Here is an 18,002-nt window from a genome sequence, read left to right as displayed (position 1 = left end):
GAGACATGATGGAAATTAATTGCTGCCTCAGGCCAAATGCTGGTTTATTTCTGTGTGCAAGTTTCATGTCATGTCAGAGTTTGTTTTTTTTCATAATTCACATTCAGCAAGATTAATGTAACTTTGTAGTCCAAGAGTCATTGTGAAAGTAGAGAGAATGGACATCGGAGACTTGTTTTGAAAACCAGAGCTTGGAGTCATGGTAGCTGATGAATTTACATTACTGAAACCGTGTGTGTGTGTGTTTGTGTGGGAGAGAGACAGTTGAGCCCAAGGGGCCTGGACAGCAAAGCTAAGCTGCCCATGCAAAGAGTAGTAGTAGAGGCTTCAAACAAGCTCCTGAATGTAATATGGATGCGACTGGAGCTCCCTGCAGAACAGTCAGAGCACCTTGGGCATGTTTTGATTTAACTGCCTCTCTCTCTTTGTGACAGTGATAGATTTTACCCCGTGGGGCGTTTTGGCCAGGTGGACCTTTCTCTTTGTTACCCCTGTGACTGTATCATGGGCCAGTGTCCTTAACCTCTTTTCTTTCTTTCCCCATCCTTCCCTGCTTCTTTATTCCTGCTTTTCCCCCCTCTGGCCTTGTTGCAGACAGCAACGGCCAACCAAGCACTGACATTAACTGCAGTATTCCACATTACAGCAAAGCAGCGTCCTGTGCTGGGGAAGAAGTAAACAAACCGCCGATCAATGTATGACCACATATGAGGTCCAGTAAAGAAGGGTTTTAGTCAGAGGGCAACTCCAACTCTCCCAGTAAATCATTTAAAACTCTCATTGAAAAAGCTATTTAACTGTGAAACTTATTTTTTTCTCAAGACTTGTTTTTAGAGATGACAAGCAAAAATTAAGAGTTTTTTAGACTAGTCTTAAAATCACCACTGATTATGAATTAATGTTATAAGTGGCTGAGTAATAATAAAGTGCACTGAGCTATGGAATGGCTGTTAGAAGCAGGCTTTAGTGTGTATTTTGAGGCATTTTAACCAATGCGGTGTAATTTATTGCTAAGGAAAGAGGGTCGGACAGTGTCTCCATTTTGTGTTTTCTCTCTTCATAGTGATAGCAGTGCATTACTGGCTTGCTGACAGCCTCTCTCAGCTTTCAGTCTGCTTAGCAACGCTCATCCTCACTGCAGCTCACTCCCTCCTCTCTGTCTCCAAGCACTCCGAGTTGTTTCATCCATTCGAATAGAAAGCCAAGTTGCCTTTTATGGAGAACCAGGCAGCTGTTCTGTGTTTTGGTGCTAGTATGCCTGTTCCTAATTTCAGATTTGAACCAGTAACCTATCTCCAAACAGCATCTCCCGGTAACAAGCTTCTCGAGAGAGTTTCTCCTTTTTTTGGTTTATGAAGATGGTAAATCACAACACACACACACACACACACACACACACACACACACACACACACACACACACTGACACACTCTCCCAGATGAAGCTCAGATGACGAGTACAGTCATCCACTAGACAAGGGCCCACTAGCCTCATTCTCAGTTGATGTTTCCTCCTGGGAGCATGAAGTGTGTCTGCTCATGTCTGTGTGCGTATTTGTGCACAACAGTTTGCTTGCGGTAAACTACGTCATCCTCCTACATTGCTGTTTGATGGAGCTATCATTTGAAGGGATGTCTGTGTACTTGTGTGGATCTGAGAGTGTGTGTCGATCTCTTGGCCTGGTTGACTGACATAGGTGAGACTCAGCAGTTTTGGTAATTAACGTTCTAGAGGACACTGGGGAAGGAAAATGGAGCACACATACTGAGCTGCTGTGCTGGAGACAGTGACCTGCACATGTGCATTTAAATAGTCTTCTCCTTTATGCATTTCCTTGTATAGTATGTGCACATACAGACATGGTAAACATTACTATATGCTCTTGATGCAGACATGTAATGCCTGTAATAATCTGATCTAATGCCATAATTTGAGTCAGAACCTTCATGCTGTTATAATGTTTTGAATGTGTCATGAACCCAGAGTTTGTGTTCAATTTTTATCTCACAGCAGCAAGAAGAACAACCAAATTACACCACAGATACCTTACATCTCACTCTGCGTACTCTGTCTGTCTTTGAGAAGATGAATCATATTTCTTTTCTCATAAAGCCATGTGATTATAGCTAAAATTGTATTATTTAGCAATACACTTTGTCTGTTCATGAGTATTAATCATCGTACTGCAGGCTTATGATTTGAAGTGTGACATAATTCAGTTGTACTTCTTGCTTCTGATGCAATGTCTGCAGGATGTACAACCACAGATTGCCTTTGAGTCATGTTTCATCACTGCTGCTGTGACTGCAACCATTACATATGGCATTATTAACCGATTCATCATATAGTGTGTGTCAAATTTCTACCTGAAGTTAACGCTGTTCACGGTGGTGTCTTAAACTCTCCAATCTTCCTTGTGAAAACAAATATAAACTTTTTAAATTGCCAGAGATTTCTCTTAGTTAAGCGCCTCAAAATCTGCTGGTTTGTTAGTCTTATATGCAGTGGCGGCTGGTGGTGAAATTTGTTGGGTGGGCTAACAAATGCATAATACCGATTAAATGGTAAACACAGCTGCAAAAGCAACATCACCTATGATACACACAGTTACATCAATTACAGGTACACTATACTTTTTTAGTGCTCTACATCAACACTCTCTCTCACTCACTCACTCTCTCACTCTCACACACACACCACACACACCACTACAAAACGTGTTCCAACTGCAACGACTGCCCACAGATAGCCTGCTGCAACTGTCTTATTACAACTGTTTGGCGACATGTAGTGCAAAACACGCCTTCAGTACAACAGATGACCTCAGCAAAAACAATGTGTCACAGTCCTTTAACAGGTCAACATGGGCCTATCTTATTTGAAAAGAAGCTCACATCGACGGCCGATGTGATCCCAGTCTTTTAACTTCCAGCTTTTCCTCCAAAGACATTGAGGAAAATGAACATGAAAGCAAATAATCCACCTTGTTCATGCTAACGCCCGCCATAGCTTAACCTTATCTCGCTGCGTCAAAGGCCTGTGGGCTGACTGAAGTTAGCCCAAATGATCAGTAACTCACGGAGGCGGGACATGAGACCTGTCAATCACTTACAAGAACGAAATGAATGAAAGCCACCGCTGTGTTAACTTGCTGCTATTGGTCAAAAGTCAGTGGCCTGTGGGCTGCCTGAAGTTAGCCCGAATGATCAGTAAATCATGGGGGTGGGACATGACACCTGTCAATCACTTACAAGAACGAATGAATGAATGAAAGCGGACTGCATCTGCTGGGGCTGTAAAAAATAAGCCCATTTAGAGATATTCTGTGTTTTTCTTTTGACTGATTGGTGCTGTTGCTACCTTTGTTTTCACCTAAACTTAAAACAATCTGTTGTAAGTTATTTGAAAAATAATTTTGTCATCTTTTTTGTGTTGGCCTGGGAGGACTGAGCCCTGTTAGCCCATTTATACCAGCTGTCCCTGCTTATATGACAGTAAATTAAGTATTCTTTGGTGTTGGACTGTCAGATCAGATAAATAATTTACAATTCAGCAGTAATAGTTTTCTTTTACTATCTTTAATATACAGTCTGTCATTGCCAGTGTACTCATGTGAGTTGTGGGGGTGGGAATTACCCTAGTCTGTGCATCCCACCTATTCCAGTCAGATAACTTGTCCATTCATGAGGTAACATTATTACAGCCCTCTACATGTACTGCTGTGAACAGACTGGAAACTGCCGTCTGGGATTTGACTGTGAAACATGAGAAATGGAAGAGGGAGAGAGAGAGAGATGAATTGAAAAATTGATCGAGAGAGCTTAAAGAAGCATCTTTTATGTGAAGGATCCTAGAAAGTGCTGTTGTTGGTTTCCAAAGTAAACCCATGTCTGCCACAAAGCTACAGCAGATGGACAGTAAATTGTGCATTTATACAAGGGAGATTCCTCACTTTCGCTTTTCTACTGTAGACTCCCATTAACTGTTTTTCCACTGGGGCCCATTGGTTTAAGCTATCAAAACTGTGGCGTGTGGATTGTAAAATGCCTGACTGGATCTGTAGCTATGGAGGAAGGAGCTCAACACGTTGGCAGGGAGGGGGAAAGCCAAGCGTGCATTTGACGTGCATGTGATGACTGTCTAGACAGAGTGCCCATGTGGTGCAAAAATGTGCTCAAGGCCTGAAGCCAAAGTAAGCTGGGAATGAACATGTCCTTATCTGCCTGTGTGTGTATGTGTTTGTGACTTAGGCATGACTAGTCTGGCTGATTCCTATCATTGTGCTTGTCTGGCTCTGGTCTTTGTGTTTGGAAATAGGGAGGAACAGGTGTGGGTCTGGGGGAAGGAACAAACAGACACAGTCACATGTTGTCTGCCTGTCTGCTTGTTTGTCTTGGCTGTCTGCCGACCTCTTTTTTTATTTCCTGTTTCCCTCTGTCACCTGTTTGTCTAACAGTACACCTGTCAGACCTGTTTGCATTTATGCCCTGCTCTGTGTTATTACCGCTTATCTCTTTCTACAAAGCTGAAGCAAAAGGAAAAAAACAGTTGAGTAGTCTTGTTCTTGGTACATACAGTAAGAAATAAAAAGAGGAGGATCAAATACTTTAAACAGTCTGAGCAGGAGACATGATCCCTGTTGAAGCAGTTGATGAATATGCTCTCTTTGTGACAAATATACCTGACTTTGTTTTAATTATTGATCAATTATGCACAAGTAACCACAGATTACTCGAGAACTGAACATGTTCACTTAAAATAAAGCCTAGTCATCTAATTTTACAGTGCTGAGTTAATCAAAGAACATCTACTTAAATGAACAAAAAGTATATTCCTCAACTTGCTCCATTTTGCTGCCTGGTTCCCTTGTGGGTTGTTATTGATTTGGCTGCTGAAACAAAGTGTGGCTCCCAGTCCATGGTTTATTGGATTAAGACCTCTATACAAAAAGCCTCTGGTGTCTGTGTGTGGGGGGCCAGGTGGGACCACCGTAGCACTGGGCTCCAGCAAAACCAGACCTAAAAGGAAGGCACAAAGTTAGTACAGTATATGTCAGATCTTCGTTGTAAGCTGAAGGCAGTGTCGCATCGATCAGTCCTTTCGAGAAGTGTCATTGATGAGATGAAAAGGAATGTCTCACATTCAGGCACCCAAATATTTCAATATCTTGTTGTTGCACTGTTTAGCCAGGAAGTGTATATATCTATGTATCTCTCGTTTGATCTTTGACACAGTTGACGAGCGCAGCAGTACAGGATGTGGTTTAGAAACAGACAGGGTGTGACTGGCTGTCGCTGTGAGTGTCTCTGTATGTGTGTGTTCCTCTATTCCTCCCTCCTGTCTGAAAAGGCACCCAAATAAAGGCTGTTTACTTCCTCCTATGAGAGGAAAAAGGAGAATGAGCTGCATTACTCTGCTATCCCTCACGTTCTCCTCCCCCTCCTGAATGCCAGGCACATGAATGGTTCAGAGGCAAAGGGAGGAAGAGGGAGGATGGGTGGCACAGTTATGTTTTTTGAACTCCTGTTTCTGTCCCTTGAATTAGATAGTGGTGCTTGCTTGGGGTTTGTTTCAGTTTTCATACCCATCTAATGATGGCAAGGTTTCAACAGATGTTAAGACTACTCAGCAATGTTTGTGTATGAGGGTACAGAAGGGATTTTAATAACACACACACTCTCACAGAGGCTTCCTGTGGGATGAAAGGTCAAACCAAGGCTTGTGAACCCTTTATTGTGTCCTAGATAAGATTTGCCATTGGGCTTGTGAGACTAGTTGTGCATGTGACTGAGTTGTGTTTCATATCCTGGGCAGGGTTTTCCACTATTGAAAATGTCAATAATCTGTTCTCTGATGAGAACCTACCAGTCTTTGTCCAGTCCTTGCAGTAATGATTGTTTGCATTATCAAGTAATATCTTTGTGTAAAAAAAATAGTGACTATCAAAATTCTCCAGAGAACACATCGATTCCTTCACGTTGTTTTGTCTGAAAAACATTCCAAAACCAAAAGATTTTAGTTGACAGAGATTAAGCTGAAATTGCTTGCATTTTCAAGAATGAAGAATGAAACTACAGTGTTTTGATGTCTGTCACAAAACATGGAGCCAGGCATGCAGGGTTTCATACATAACAAACCTGAGGAACCAATTCTGTCTACTTGCAGGGCGGAGTTCTCTGTATCTTTATTCTTCAAAATCGGTTCCCAGCTCAGACACGTATGGTTGAATTACTCCAGTACTACAACTTGTCATTGTGCAGCATAGAGTAGCTTTAGAATGTTTGAGCAAAGTCGTAGGTGAGCTGGTGTGCTTGAGTGTGGGGAGTGTAAGGGGTTAAGAGTGGCAGGAACTTTCTCGACATGTCCATTCCAGAAAAGTAAGCATGTAGGGGTACAGTGCCTATCATAAGTATTCACCCCCTTTGATGTTTTACCCTTTTATTGCTTTCATAAATCAATCATGGTCAATAAAATTTAGCTTTTTTAACAAAAAAAAATATTGGAAAAAACTCTTTAATGTCAATGTGAAAACATATTTCTATAAAGTAATGTTAATAAAAGAAAATTATATAAATAAAAATAATTGTTTGCATAATTATTCACCCCCTTTTTAATTTAATGGTCTAATTCAATAGAGGTCCATCAAATTGTTGCCAATAGTCTCACAATTAGTGAAATGAAGATCACCTGAGTGGTGTGGGTATGTTTCAAGTGATTGAGTTGTAAAACACCTGTGTCTGAAGGGTCCAGAGAGTGGTTGATCAGTATTCCTGGCTACCACTACACCATGAAGACAGAAGAACACTCTAAGCAACTCAGGGAAATGGTTATTGAGAAGTACAATTCAGGGGATGGTTACAAAATAATTTCTAAGGCACTGAACGTCCCCCGGAGTTCAGTGAAATCTATGAAGGTATTTCAGGTGCAAAATGTTTGAGCACCTGTAACATCGAATTTGTAGTTGTGTACATTGAATTTGTATGTGTATCAGCAAATCTGGTTTCCCAGACTCTGAGTTGTGTACTTGTAAAGTAATTTCTTGTATGTGTCGATTTTTTTTCTTCCCACAAATACAACACAAAAATACACACTCACAAAATTGTAATTACAGGTGCACAAATCACATTTACAGGTGCACAATTCACATTTACAGGTGCACAAATCATATTTACAGGTGCGCAAATCCTTCTCTACAAGTCACATATTTCAACACTGACACGCTCACATTTTGCACCTATTGTTGCAGCACACTAAGTGCAAAACATACTTGTGCACCTGTATTGTATGAAGTGAAGTTGAAGGGAGAATTTGAATATGTGCAAATCTGAATGTGAACTTGTGCAATAAGTATGTGAAATAATATACCACGAAAATAGCTGTGTCCTCTAACACAGTGGTTCTCAACCCTGTTCCTCAGGACCCCATGTCCTGCATGTTTTAGATGCTTCCCTGCTCCAACACACCTGATTCAAATGATCAGCTCGTCATCAAGCCTCTGCAGAAGCCTGTTGACGAGCTGATCATTTGAGTCAGGTGTGTTGGAGCAGGGAAACATCTAAAACATGCAGGACATGGGGTCCTGAGGAACAGGGTTGAGAACCACTGCTCTAACACACGAACACAAGTTGCTACTTACAACCACTCGAATCCTCCCCACGAGTCACACATTCTCTGTTTTCTACAGGTGCAAATCAGAAATCTACAGGTGCAAATCAGAAGTCGTACTTCCGGTCCCGCTGAGATATTTGGTGCAAAACTACAAAATGATCCGATCTGTGTATAAATTCTATGCTCTGAGATTGACAGACTTTTCGGCCAGTCAGGGAGACGCTTTGCCCACCCAGCCAATCAGAGGTTTTTATTCCATCCGAGGTCGCTTTACCGACTTCCAGGTGTGGAATTTCACGATGGAGAGAGTGTAGGATGTTCTTATTTTGGACGGCTGGTCTGCTCTAATCTCTATAATGCGCATTTCCCAATGATTCAAATAACTTATCCATTCCTCATAGTATATTGAAATCAAAGCCTACACTCTCTCCATCGTGAAATTCCACACCCGGAAGCCTGCACATTAGTGTGTGAATGTGTGTGTGTCTGGGTGAATGGGAGCAATTGTTGTAAAAGCGCTTTGGGTACTCTGATGAGTAGAAAAGCGCTATATAAGAGCAAGTCCATTTAAGTCCATCTGCAAGAGAACTACGTCTTGGGAGAAGATTTATTTTCCAGCAAGACAATGATCCAAAACATACTACAAAAGCTACACAAGAATAGTTAAAAAAGAACCAGGTAAATGTTCTGGAGTGGCCGAGTCAAAGCCCAGACCTCAATCCTATAGAGAATTTGTGGGTGGACTTGAAAAGGGCTGTTCATGCCCAATACCCGCGCAACCTGACAGAGCTTGAGCAGTTTTGCAAAGAAGAATGGAGCAAAATTGCAGTGGGCAGATGTGCAAGACTGATTGAGACCTATCCATACAGACTCACTGCTGTGATTGCAGCCAAAGGTGCATCTACTAAATACTGACTTGAAGGGGGTGAATAATTATGCAAACAATTATTTTCATTTATATAATTTTCTTTCATTAACATTACTTTATAGAAATCTGTTTTCACTTTGACATTAAAGAGTTTTTCCAATAATTTTTTTGTTAAAAAAGCTAAATTTTATTGACCATGATTGATTTATGAAAGCAATAAAAGGGTAAAACATCAAAGGGGGTGAATACTTATGATAGGCACTGTACATCTAAGCCATTTTTAGGCAAGAGGGGATTATTGTCATTGAAACAGTTAGAGGTTGAAGGACTTTAAGAAACTTGTACAATAATTGTTTTGGCAAGTTTTATTTAAATCTTATCAGAATAATTGCTAAGCAATTTTCTGTCAACCTGATCTTCATTTTGATTTCAGTCTTCTTGTGATCATGTCATTCTTCAGCTGAAGTAACAAGTCACCACTGACTCACAACAGGCACCTCTTTAGGTCAAGCACAGATCATTCTCTTAAATGTTTTTCCTTTTTACTCCTAAATTTTTTAAATTAAGTGCCAATTTGCTCCATGGAAAATGCATGACTTTAGTGTGTGTCTGAGAGGGGGAGCCATGTGTGTGTTTTATTATACATGTATGGAGAGAGCATATGTATTTATACCCAAGAAGCCAAGAGTAACTTTGTGTGTGTGCGTTTGTATGCACTGAGACAGCAGTCATCTGGAGGATCCACGTGACTGGAGTGGAGAGACGAGGAGAGGAGGAGGACAGTTAGACCTCAGACTTGTCTGCATTCTGTTGGACAGTAGTCTGTGTCGATGGATCTGCTTTTAACTGAAGTACATATACTGTATATTACAAAAAAGAGTAGGCTTTTAGACTTACCATTGTCTGCTAGGATAAACAGACTGGCAAGAGCTGAAAGAGACACACTTATATCCTCTATGGGCTTCTGCTACAAAGAAATTGGGGTGCTATCAACTTTTTGTAAAGTCATCAGAAGTCAATTCTTCATGAATGATATTGTGGTGTTTGGCAGCACAGTTAATCATGCCCTCTAGCTCTCTGAACAAAATTAAATAGCTAGCTTTAAAGTAACACAACCTAAAACAAATTACATTATTTTTCCTACACGTCACCTTTTATTTTAAATGTGCTTTTGCTGCAATTTGAAGCTACAAAATAGACAAGTTGTTTTCCTATTGTAAATTAGATGTTAGTGCTTCACCTACAAGGCTGCTGATGAAGTGCATTTTCCCTGCCTGTTTTTGCCAGACTTTGTATGGTAATGTATGGTCATGGATGTCTGTGTAATAGAGTGGTAGTTGTTATTGTTGGATTTACTGGCACTCAGGGTACACAGAAGCACAAAAAACACTTTTTGCTCCATTAATGTGCCTGCTGCAGAAATGTCACGTGTGCTAATGGTCGGGGACTAAACTGAGGCTCTGGAAATGGGTCATTGCAAAAGTTCACATGGCTGTGTGTGTCTAGAGCAGTGTGTTTCATCAAGCTACATAACATTGGTACGAAGTAGTGTGTAGCTGCAGCAGCAGGCAAACAGACTGCTGGTGATTAGGAACAACAGGGCAGAGTTCAACTGAGTGTATGTGTGGAATACTAATCCACATTGTCATAAGGCAAGGTTCGGCTTGACAAAGGTTTGGACGGGGGGGTGGGGTTACAGGGCTGTTTGTGTGTGCACACCTGTGTTTGTGTGTTGCAGAAACAGCCTAGTCAAGAGAGGGGCTTCATTATCGCATATTAGGGCCGAGTGGCTGTGTGTGTGTGTGTGTGTTAATAAAGCAAGGTGGGGGATGGGAAGGTGGAACAGATGTGAGAGAGGCAGAGGGAGACCACTGTTGCCAACTCCTCAGTAAGGAAAGTTGCTGTTGGCTGTCCTAAAAGTCGCTAGAAGTCGCTAAATGATGCCATCGCCTAATTTGCATATCTCCCAGTTTGCATGTAATTTTAATCAACGTTGTAGGAGAGACGAATAACGTTGTGGAAGAGACCAAAAAGTGAATATAAAACACCCAAAATATGTTTTGTACTAGAGGCTAAATGCTGTGGTTTATTTTAGCATGACAGTGAAGAAACATTTTCGTTTATATGGCTCCGTAAGTCTGGATGGGATCTGTCGTCTGGCCGCGGAGTGATGTGGGTCTCCCCCTCCCCTCACTGGGACTGCTGCGGGGTTACTGGACTGACAGCCTGTGCTCTGGCAGGGGGAGAAGCTCACAGCAGCACCTGCTGCTTGTTGAAAACAGTAACTGCAGAATGAGTCGAGTTTTCCGCAGAATGAGCCGAGTTTTCCTATCAATCTCCAAAATGGCAGAAAAAGTCGCTAGATTTGTCGCTAGTCGCTTTTGACAAAAAAAAGTCGCTAGGAGCTTTGAAAAGTCGCTAGATTTAGAGAAAGTCGCTAAGTTGGCAACACTGAGGGAGACAGGAGTAGACGGAAACAGTTGTGTTGCAATGTACAAACATTTGCACCTGCACAATTCATTTAGAAATAGAGCGCAGAGCAGCAGGAATAATGAGCAGTAGTGTGTGTGCGTGCGTGTGTGGGCGTTAAGCTGTCAACTGTCAGGTATGCAGGAATTACTAGGAGAGATTGGCGACCATTAGTGGAACACACTCCCCACGTCAAATTGGTCCTCACAAATATAGACATACACAAACACACGCACACACTCACACACAGACAGACCTACCTTTTAATGAGCTGTCAGTTGTCTCAATGGCACAGCATCTTGTGTCGTGGGGGTCAAGCAGATGAAAGACCTGGGGTGTGGTGGGGTGGGTGGGGTCTCGGGGGCGCTGCGGGGTGGGCGCCCTGCATCCTTGGAGTGCCGGCTCCTGGGTGGGCGTGGCGGCTTGTGGCCCTCACTTTCTTGTGGCGCGGCCTGGTCCCCCCTTCGAGGTGGGGTGCTGCGTGCAGCTGGCCCGTATTGGGGCTATGGTGCCTGCTGGGGCGCTGCTCTGATCTGCAGCTCTCAGGAGTTGTTGTGCTGACTGGGCCAGTTGGTTCGTGTAGGCCCTCCCTGGTTCCTTGCCTGTTGGCTCTGGGGGCCCTCTGCATCAGTACCGGTGGTCTTGCTACCTGTCTCCCCCACTGCTCTGTCCTCTTGGGCGGGATCCTCACCAGACTGCCTCTTATTATGCACTTCACATTTTTCACACCTCACTGTAAATAGCAACCTTTAGGCACATATAGGGACGCAACAGTTAGGGCCCCGAGGGCAGGTGGGGGTGGGAACGATGGGCACTGTGGTGGGGCGGGTGGCAGGGGTATACGGCCCTGTCTTGCCCTCATCACCCTTTTGCCTGCCTGCCCCTCTCTCCAATCTTTTTTTTTAATGCACCACACACACTCACCTTGTGGGTAGGTCTTCGTTGGCTGACGCCCCGCCAGCCTCCCCACTTTTAATGCACCACATGACACTCAAGGTTACACTATCACAGTGCTGGGATAATGTTTCCCATCCGGGGTTCTGGTGGGGGCTGGGGTGGGCGGGGTTGGGGTTTGGGTGGCGGGTGGGTCCTCTTGCCCCGGGCTGCCTGGGTCAGTTCTGGCGTGCTGGGGGTGTCGGTAGCTGCTCCCTCTTGTCTTCGGGGTCTGTGTGGTACGCGGTGACCCCGGTTGCTCTCTGGGGGTGCCACCCCGTGGCTCCTGCGGCCTGGGGGGGCACCCTGTCGGCTTGGCCTGCATTGCTGTGATGGCTGTTCTGGGCTTCGGGGTCTTTCACACTTGCATGTGCATGTTTGTTCAGGTCCCACCAGCTCCTGTCGAGTTCCACTGTTGAGCAGTGATGGGACCCGGCAGAATGTGGTGAGACTCTCTCCAGAGTCTAATCTCACACTAATCCCACTCTCCTTTTCTCTAGTGTCTTCTTCTGGCCTATTCCACTGACATGACACCCACAACTATGGTGTTCAGTACTGTCTGGTTATATAGTCATTTATTTATTTTTTTGTTTGTTTGGTTTTCTGTTTTTTTGTGTATGTGTTTGTTTGTCTTATTGATGGGTAATTAATAGTCAGGAATAACACAGCACCTGATATTCTTCAGATGTAATAGCACTGCTTGCTAGTCCCTGTCCCTGTCCATCCTGTTTCGTCCTGTCCACCCTTTGTTTCCCTTCACGTCACCACTGAGGTGTAGCACTGCCCTCCCTGGCTCTTAACAGGGAATTGTAATAATGATTGTCAGCTTAGCTTTCAGGGAGGGCTGGTGACGGTCACACGCATGCACTAAATAATAAAATATTTGGCTGCAAGACTAAAATATGCATTAATCTCATAAAGTGTTGACACCCCTTCCGTGGAGTTAAACAATGAGAATAAATGCAGACAAAAAAAAAAAAAAAACAGATGAAAAACCTCAGGGTGACCTGGTGTTAATGTCAGTTTGGCTTCATGCTCTCCCTCTGTATGTGTTTGTACCACACACATACACTTGTGCAGTGGTAGTGACAGATTTGAGATCATGGGAATAGCCGGGAGGCACACACGCACACTGACAACCTTTGTATTGGAGGGAATCCAGCTAGTGAAGACACAGCTTACCTTACCTTCACACCACTGCAGGGGTTTTATTGTTGTTTCTGTCAATTTTCCTTCCTCTACCCCCCCCCCCCCCCCCCCCCCCCGCTTCCTTCTATCTGTGCCCTGTCTCTGTCTCTGTCTCTCTCTCTGTCTCTCTCTCTCTGCTAGCCTTTTACTCCCTTCCCCCTCCTTTCAGTGCTGCAGTGCTGCCTTCTGGAGAAAAATGAAGAAAAAACACCAACCACAAGCGCTTGTAAACGGAGCCCCCTTCTGTATACACACAGCGAGACGCACCTGGTTATCCATATGGCTCCAGGATTTTACATTTGCATGCACATGCTCATTCATCCATACCCTTGTAAATAAGGGACTATCCCCTACATACAGCAAACATGAGCTCACAAACAAATAGTATTACTAGTTGTTGGTTTTGATCTTCTCTTAAAAATCATACTCTTCATTTAAGAGATCAAAACCAACAACTAGTAATACTAGTTGTTGGTTTTGATCTTCTCTTAAATGAAGAGTATGATTTTTAGTGGGAGTTGCAGGAAAAAAATGTAGAAGCAGTGCTGCAACAATAAGTTTCAGATTCATTTTTAATTCTTATTTTGCAATTACACATTTCATTATTTAGACTGTTAAATTGTTGCCAAATTCCCAGAACCTGATGTGATATCTTCAAATTGCTTGTTTTGTATGGGTACAATCCAAAAGCAAAAGACATTCCGTTTAGTATGATAGAAAATAGAGAAAAGCAACAAATTCTAACATTGGAAAGGCTGGTATTAGTTAGCTTAATTGTTTTTGTTGTTTTTTGACTTCTAAATGATTTCAATTTCACTAAACGTCAAATAGTTCCATTAATTAACAGAGTAGAAGTTCCGGCTTCACCAGTATGCATGCAGGGCAGTAAATAAAGAGTGGTTTTGAGATTTGATAATATGATAAATAGATTGGAATATTTAAAAATATATATTCTGAGATTTAGCATGTGAATAGTTGTGTAGAATTAAGAGGATAATACTGGCTGAAGCTGCTAAATAAGGGTGTTTCTGCATTGGTAGCCAGGACAGTTGATAAGCGGCTAATACCTAGTTGTCACAGTAATTTGCCAGCATTTTTCTGAGGCTGTTCAGTTCTAGTACTGGCAGCATGTATTAACCAGTAGAGCACAGAGGAAAATCCTTTAGTCCAACTGATGAAAGACTGTTTATTGTTTACTGTGTACAACCGTGTTTGTGCCTGTGTGCATTCTGTTGATAAACGTTTATAGATGGCTTTAAAAAAAGTCAATTATTGATGCTTTCGACAACTGCTATCTTCCCTCATCCTCTTTCTAGTCACTACTTTTGCACTTTTCTCTTAATTGAATTCTCTTCTGTTTATCTACTTTCATTTTCGTCTTCTTTTTCTACACCCTCTTTTCATCCCTCTTCCTCTCTACATCTCCCTCCTTAATCCACTCTCTATCTGTTGCTGTGTGCTATCTCGCGGCTCATATAGCAGCGCTGGAAATTCTTGTTCCTCTGGTACTTGTGCAACTTGTCAGTTTGGTTGAAAGTGTGTGTATATGAACTGGAGGCAGCCTGTAGTGTCAGGCTCGTCTGCCACAAATAAGCATCATTCCCATCAGCTTGTGGCCGCTCGCTGTGCATGTCCTGGATTTGCTCAAAAACACAAACACACAGACACACTACTAGAGGCAGCACCAGTAGTATGTACTGGACTCACTCAAAGGCTACAAAGCTGTCACAGAATCATAAAGATTCAACACAAACAAATATACGTCTTCATGTTGAGCGAGAGGTTGACTGAAACATCATTGCATGTATACCAATGAATCACATGCACAGAAGCACATGGCAACAGCTGATTATCAGCTTGGTTTTTTGTGTGTTTTATTCATCAGCCTTCTTCAGCAGACTTATTCAGCTCCCCCCTTAGCTTATCCATTTTCCCACCACCTTCATATTCTACTGCACTGTAGCATGGCCAGCTCAGGCCATAGCTCACTTACTGCTGTTCATTTCTAATGCCATTTGTCTCCATTTTCTATCTCTTGGATGTCATTTGTCTCTATTTCCCATCGTTTAAATGCCATTTGTCTCTATCTTTCCCCTCTGTGACTGCTTGCCAGTTGTATTTTTTTTCAGCTCTTTCTTCCTCTTGTTCCCACACTCCCTGACAGAGTCAGTCATTTTAATTGTTCAGGTTTCTAACAAATGCATTCAGCGCTGCATTATATCTTGTGTCTTTCCTTCTTTCTTTCTTTCACCTTGGGGCGTGTTTGTCGGTCCATTTAACCACTGTCTCTCTCCCTCTCTCCCTGTGTTTCAGAAGGCAGTAGAGGAGGAGGAGAGCCAAGTGAGGAAATCCTCGGTAGATCTCTGCTCCACTAGCGACAAGTTGGCTGATGCCGACCCTGCAAGAAAGGTCAGTTGTCAGTTTCCTCCCTTTTTGCGTCCGCTTGCTATTCATCACTCCTTTTTTTCCCTCCCCCTCCTCTACACACAGGTCAGCTCTCAGGGTCACCACCCACACCCTCACTGACAGACACGCCCCCTGTTCATCCGTTCATAGCGGCACGCTTCTCGCACACTCTTTCAGCTGCTGTACGGCTCTGTTCTTCACCTCCCCCGTCGCTACACACACACACCAACTTTACATGCAGGGAAGAAGCTCTTTATCATGATTATCTTTTTCTTTGACTCATGGACAACCACACACATGCACAGTGTCTCAGCTGATGCCTGATGGATGATCCCTCATTCACATGTATGCATATATTAGTTTTATTAGATGAAGGCTCCAAGAGCGCCATATGCAGTACAGCATATTCCCTACTTCTGCTGCTTCTCTCCACGTGTGTGTGTGTGTGTGTGTGTGTGTGTGTGTGTGTGTGTGTGTGTGTGTGTGTGCGCGCGTGCGCGCGCGCGCGCGTGCGTGCGTGCGTGCGTGCATCTGATTGCCATTGTAATAATTTATCTGTTCAACTGTGAAGTTGATGCTCAGATCAACAACTGTGGATTGAAGAACTGCCATTGTAGCTGTAACACAATATTCTTAAATGAAAATATGTTGGTGTTGGGTGTCATTTTCTGTCTTTTTCTACAGGGTAAAACATCTCCACCTACTCTGGTGTTTAACCGTCTTTTCTCAGACATCAAGGAGGAGCCAGGACACCCCACCCTGGTCCATCCCAGGTACTACATCTTATTTACACAGATTCAACCACACTGCTATGCCATTAAATTGCTTCAACTAACAATTAATTTCATTATCAATTTATCTGTATGACATATTTCATTATTAGTTTAAATTTCTGAAAGTACTGAAATATACACTGCTCAAAAAAATTAAAGGAACGCTTTTTAATCTAAGTATTGCATCAAATCAGTGAAACGTGGGATACTGATCTGGTCAAGTAAGTAACTGAGGGGCTTTTTAGTCAGTTTCAGCTGCTTTGGTGTTCATGAAATTAACAACAGATGCACTAGAGGGGTAACAATGAGACAACCCCCAAAACAGGAATGAGTTTACAGGTGAAGGCCACTGACATTTTTTCCTTCCTAATTTTTCCTGACTGTTTTTCACTAGTTTTGCATTTGGCTAGGGTAAGTGTCACTTCTGGTAGCATAAGGCGATACCTGGACCCTACAGAGGTTCCACAGACAGTCCAACTCCTCCAGGATGGCACATCAATGCGTGCCATTGCCAGAAGGTTTGCTGTGTCTCCCAGCACATTCTCAAGTGCTTGGAGGAGATTCCAGGAGACAGGCAGTTAGTCTGGGAGAGCTTGACAGGGCTGTCGAAGGTCCTCAACCGATCAGCAGGACAGGTATCTGCTCCTTTGTGCAAGGAGGAACAGGATGAGCACTGCAATAGCTCTACAAAATGACCTCCAGCAGACCACTGGTATGAATGTCTCTGATCAAACAATCAGAAAGAGATGTAATGAGAGTGGTCTGAGGGCCCAGCGTCCTCTAATGCCCGCTGTGCTCGCTGACTGGCACCGTGGAGCTCGGCTGGCATTTGCCATAGAACACAGGAATTTGCAAGTCCACCACTGGTGCCCTGTGCTTTTCACAGATGAGAGCAGGTTCACCCTGAGCGCATGTGACAGGCATGAAAGGGTCTGGAGAAGCCGTGGAGAACGGTATTCTGCCTGTAACATTGTTCAGCATGACCGGTTTGGTGGTGGGTCAGTGATGGTGTGGGGAGGCATATCCATGGAGGGACACACAGACCTCTACAGGCTGGACAATAGCATTCTGACTGCCATTAGGTATCAGGATGAAATCCTTTGACCCATTGTCAGACCCTACATTGGTGCAGTGATCTTGGATTCCTTCTGGTGCATGACAATGCCCGGCCTTATGTGGTAAGAGAACTCATGCAGTTCCTGGAGGATGAAGGAACTGATACCATTAGCTGGCCCCCATGCTCACCTGACCTGAATCCAATAGAACACCTTTGGAAACATTATGTTTTGTTCCATCCGACACCATCAGGTTGCTCCTCAGACTGTCCAGGAGATCAGCGATGCCCTGGTCCAGTTCTGGGAGGAGATACCCCAGGACACCATCTGTCGTCTCATTCAGAGCTTGTCCCGACATCGTCAGTCATGCATACAAGCACATGGAGGCCATACTAACTACTGAGTACCATTTTGAGTTGCTGCCAAGGAATTTCAGCAAGATGGACTAGCCTGCCACATCAGTTTTTCACTTTGATTTTGGGGTGTCTTGAATTTAGCCCTCCTGGGGTGTTGATAATTTTCATTCCCATCAAACAATGTGGCACTTTTCATTCCTAACACATTATCCAGTCCATATCAATGCTAAGATCCAGTTAGTTTTTTCCCTGTTTTGAAATATGATGTATTTTCAAAGTGTTCCTTAAATTTATTTGAGCAGTGTATTAGGTTGTTCTTTTAACCAAAATAAAAGTCAACATCCC

General features: G+C 43.3%; 1 protein-coding gene across 2 annotated transcripts in view; it reads left to right on the top strand.

Moving 5' to 3' along the window:
* Positions 1–18,002, top strand: part of skila (SKI-like proto-oncogene a) — a 54,528-nt gene that overhangs the window by 20,123 nt on the left and 16,403 nt on the right. Inside the window, exons 3-4 of one of the 2 annotated variants that reach the window (XM_051953356.1) lie at positions 15,384–15,476; positions 16,158–16,246. In XM_051953356.1, coding sequence (XP_051809316.1) covers positions 15,384–15,476; positions 16,158–16,246 — 182 coding nt within the window. Of the gene's footprint in view, positions 1–15,380; positions 15,477–16,157; positions 16,247–18,002 lie in introns of both variants that reach the window. The other variant, XM_051953355.1, reaches the window with a different exon arrangement.

Source organism: Acanthochromis polyacanthus, chromosome 9, assembly GCF_021347895.1.
Source record: "Acanthochromis polyacanthus isolate Apoly-LR-REF ecotype Palm Island chromosome 9, KAUST_Apoly_ChrSc, whole genome shotgun sequence".
In the NCBI taxonomy this organism is placed as follows: domain Eukaryota; kingdom Metazoa; phylum Chordata; class Actinopteri; family Pomacentridae; genus Acanthochromis; species Acanthochromis polyacanthus.
This window is presented reverse-complemented; position numbering and strand designations above follow the sequence as displayed.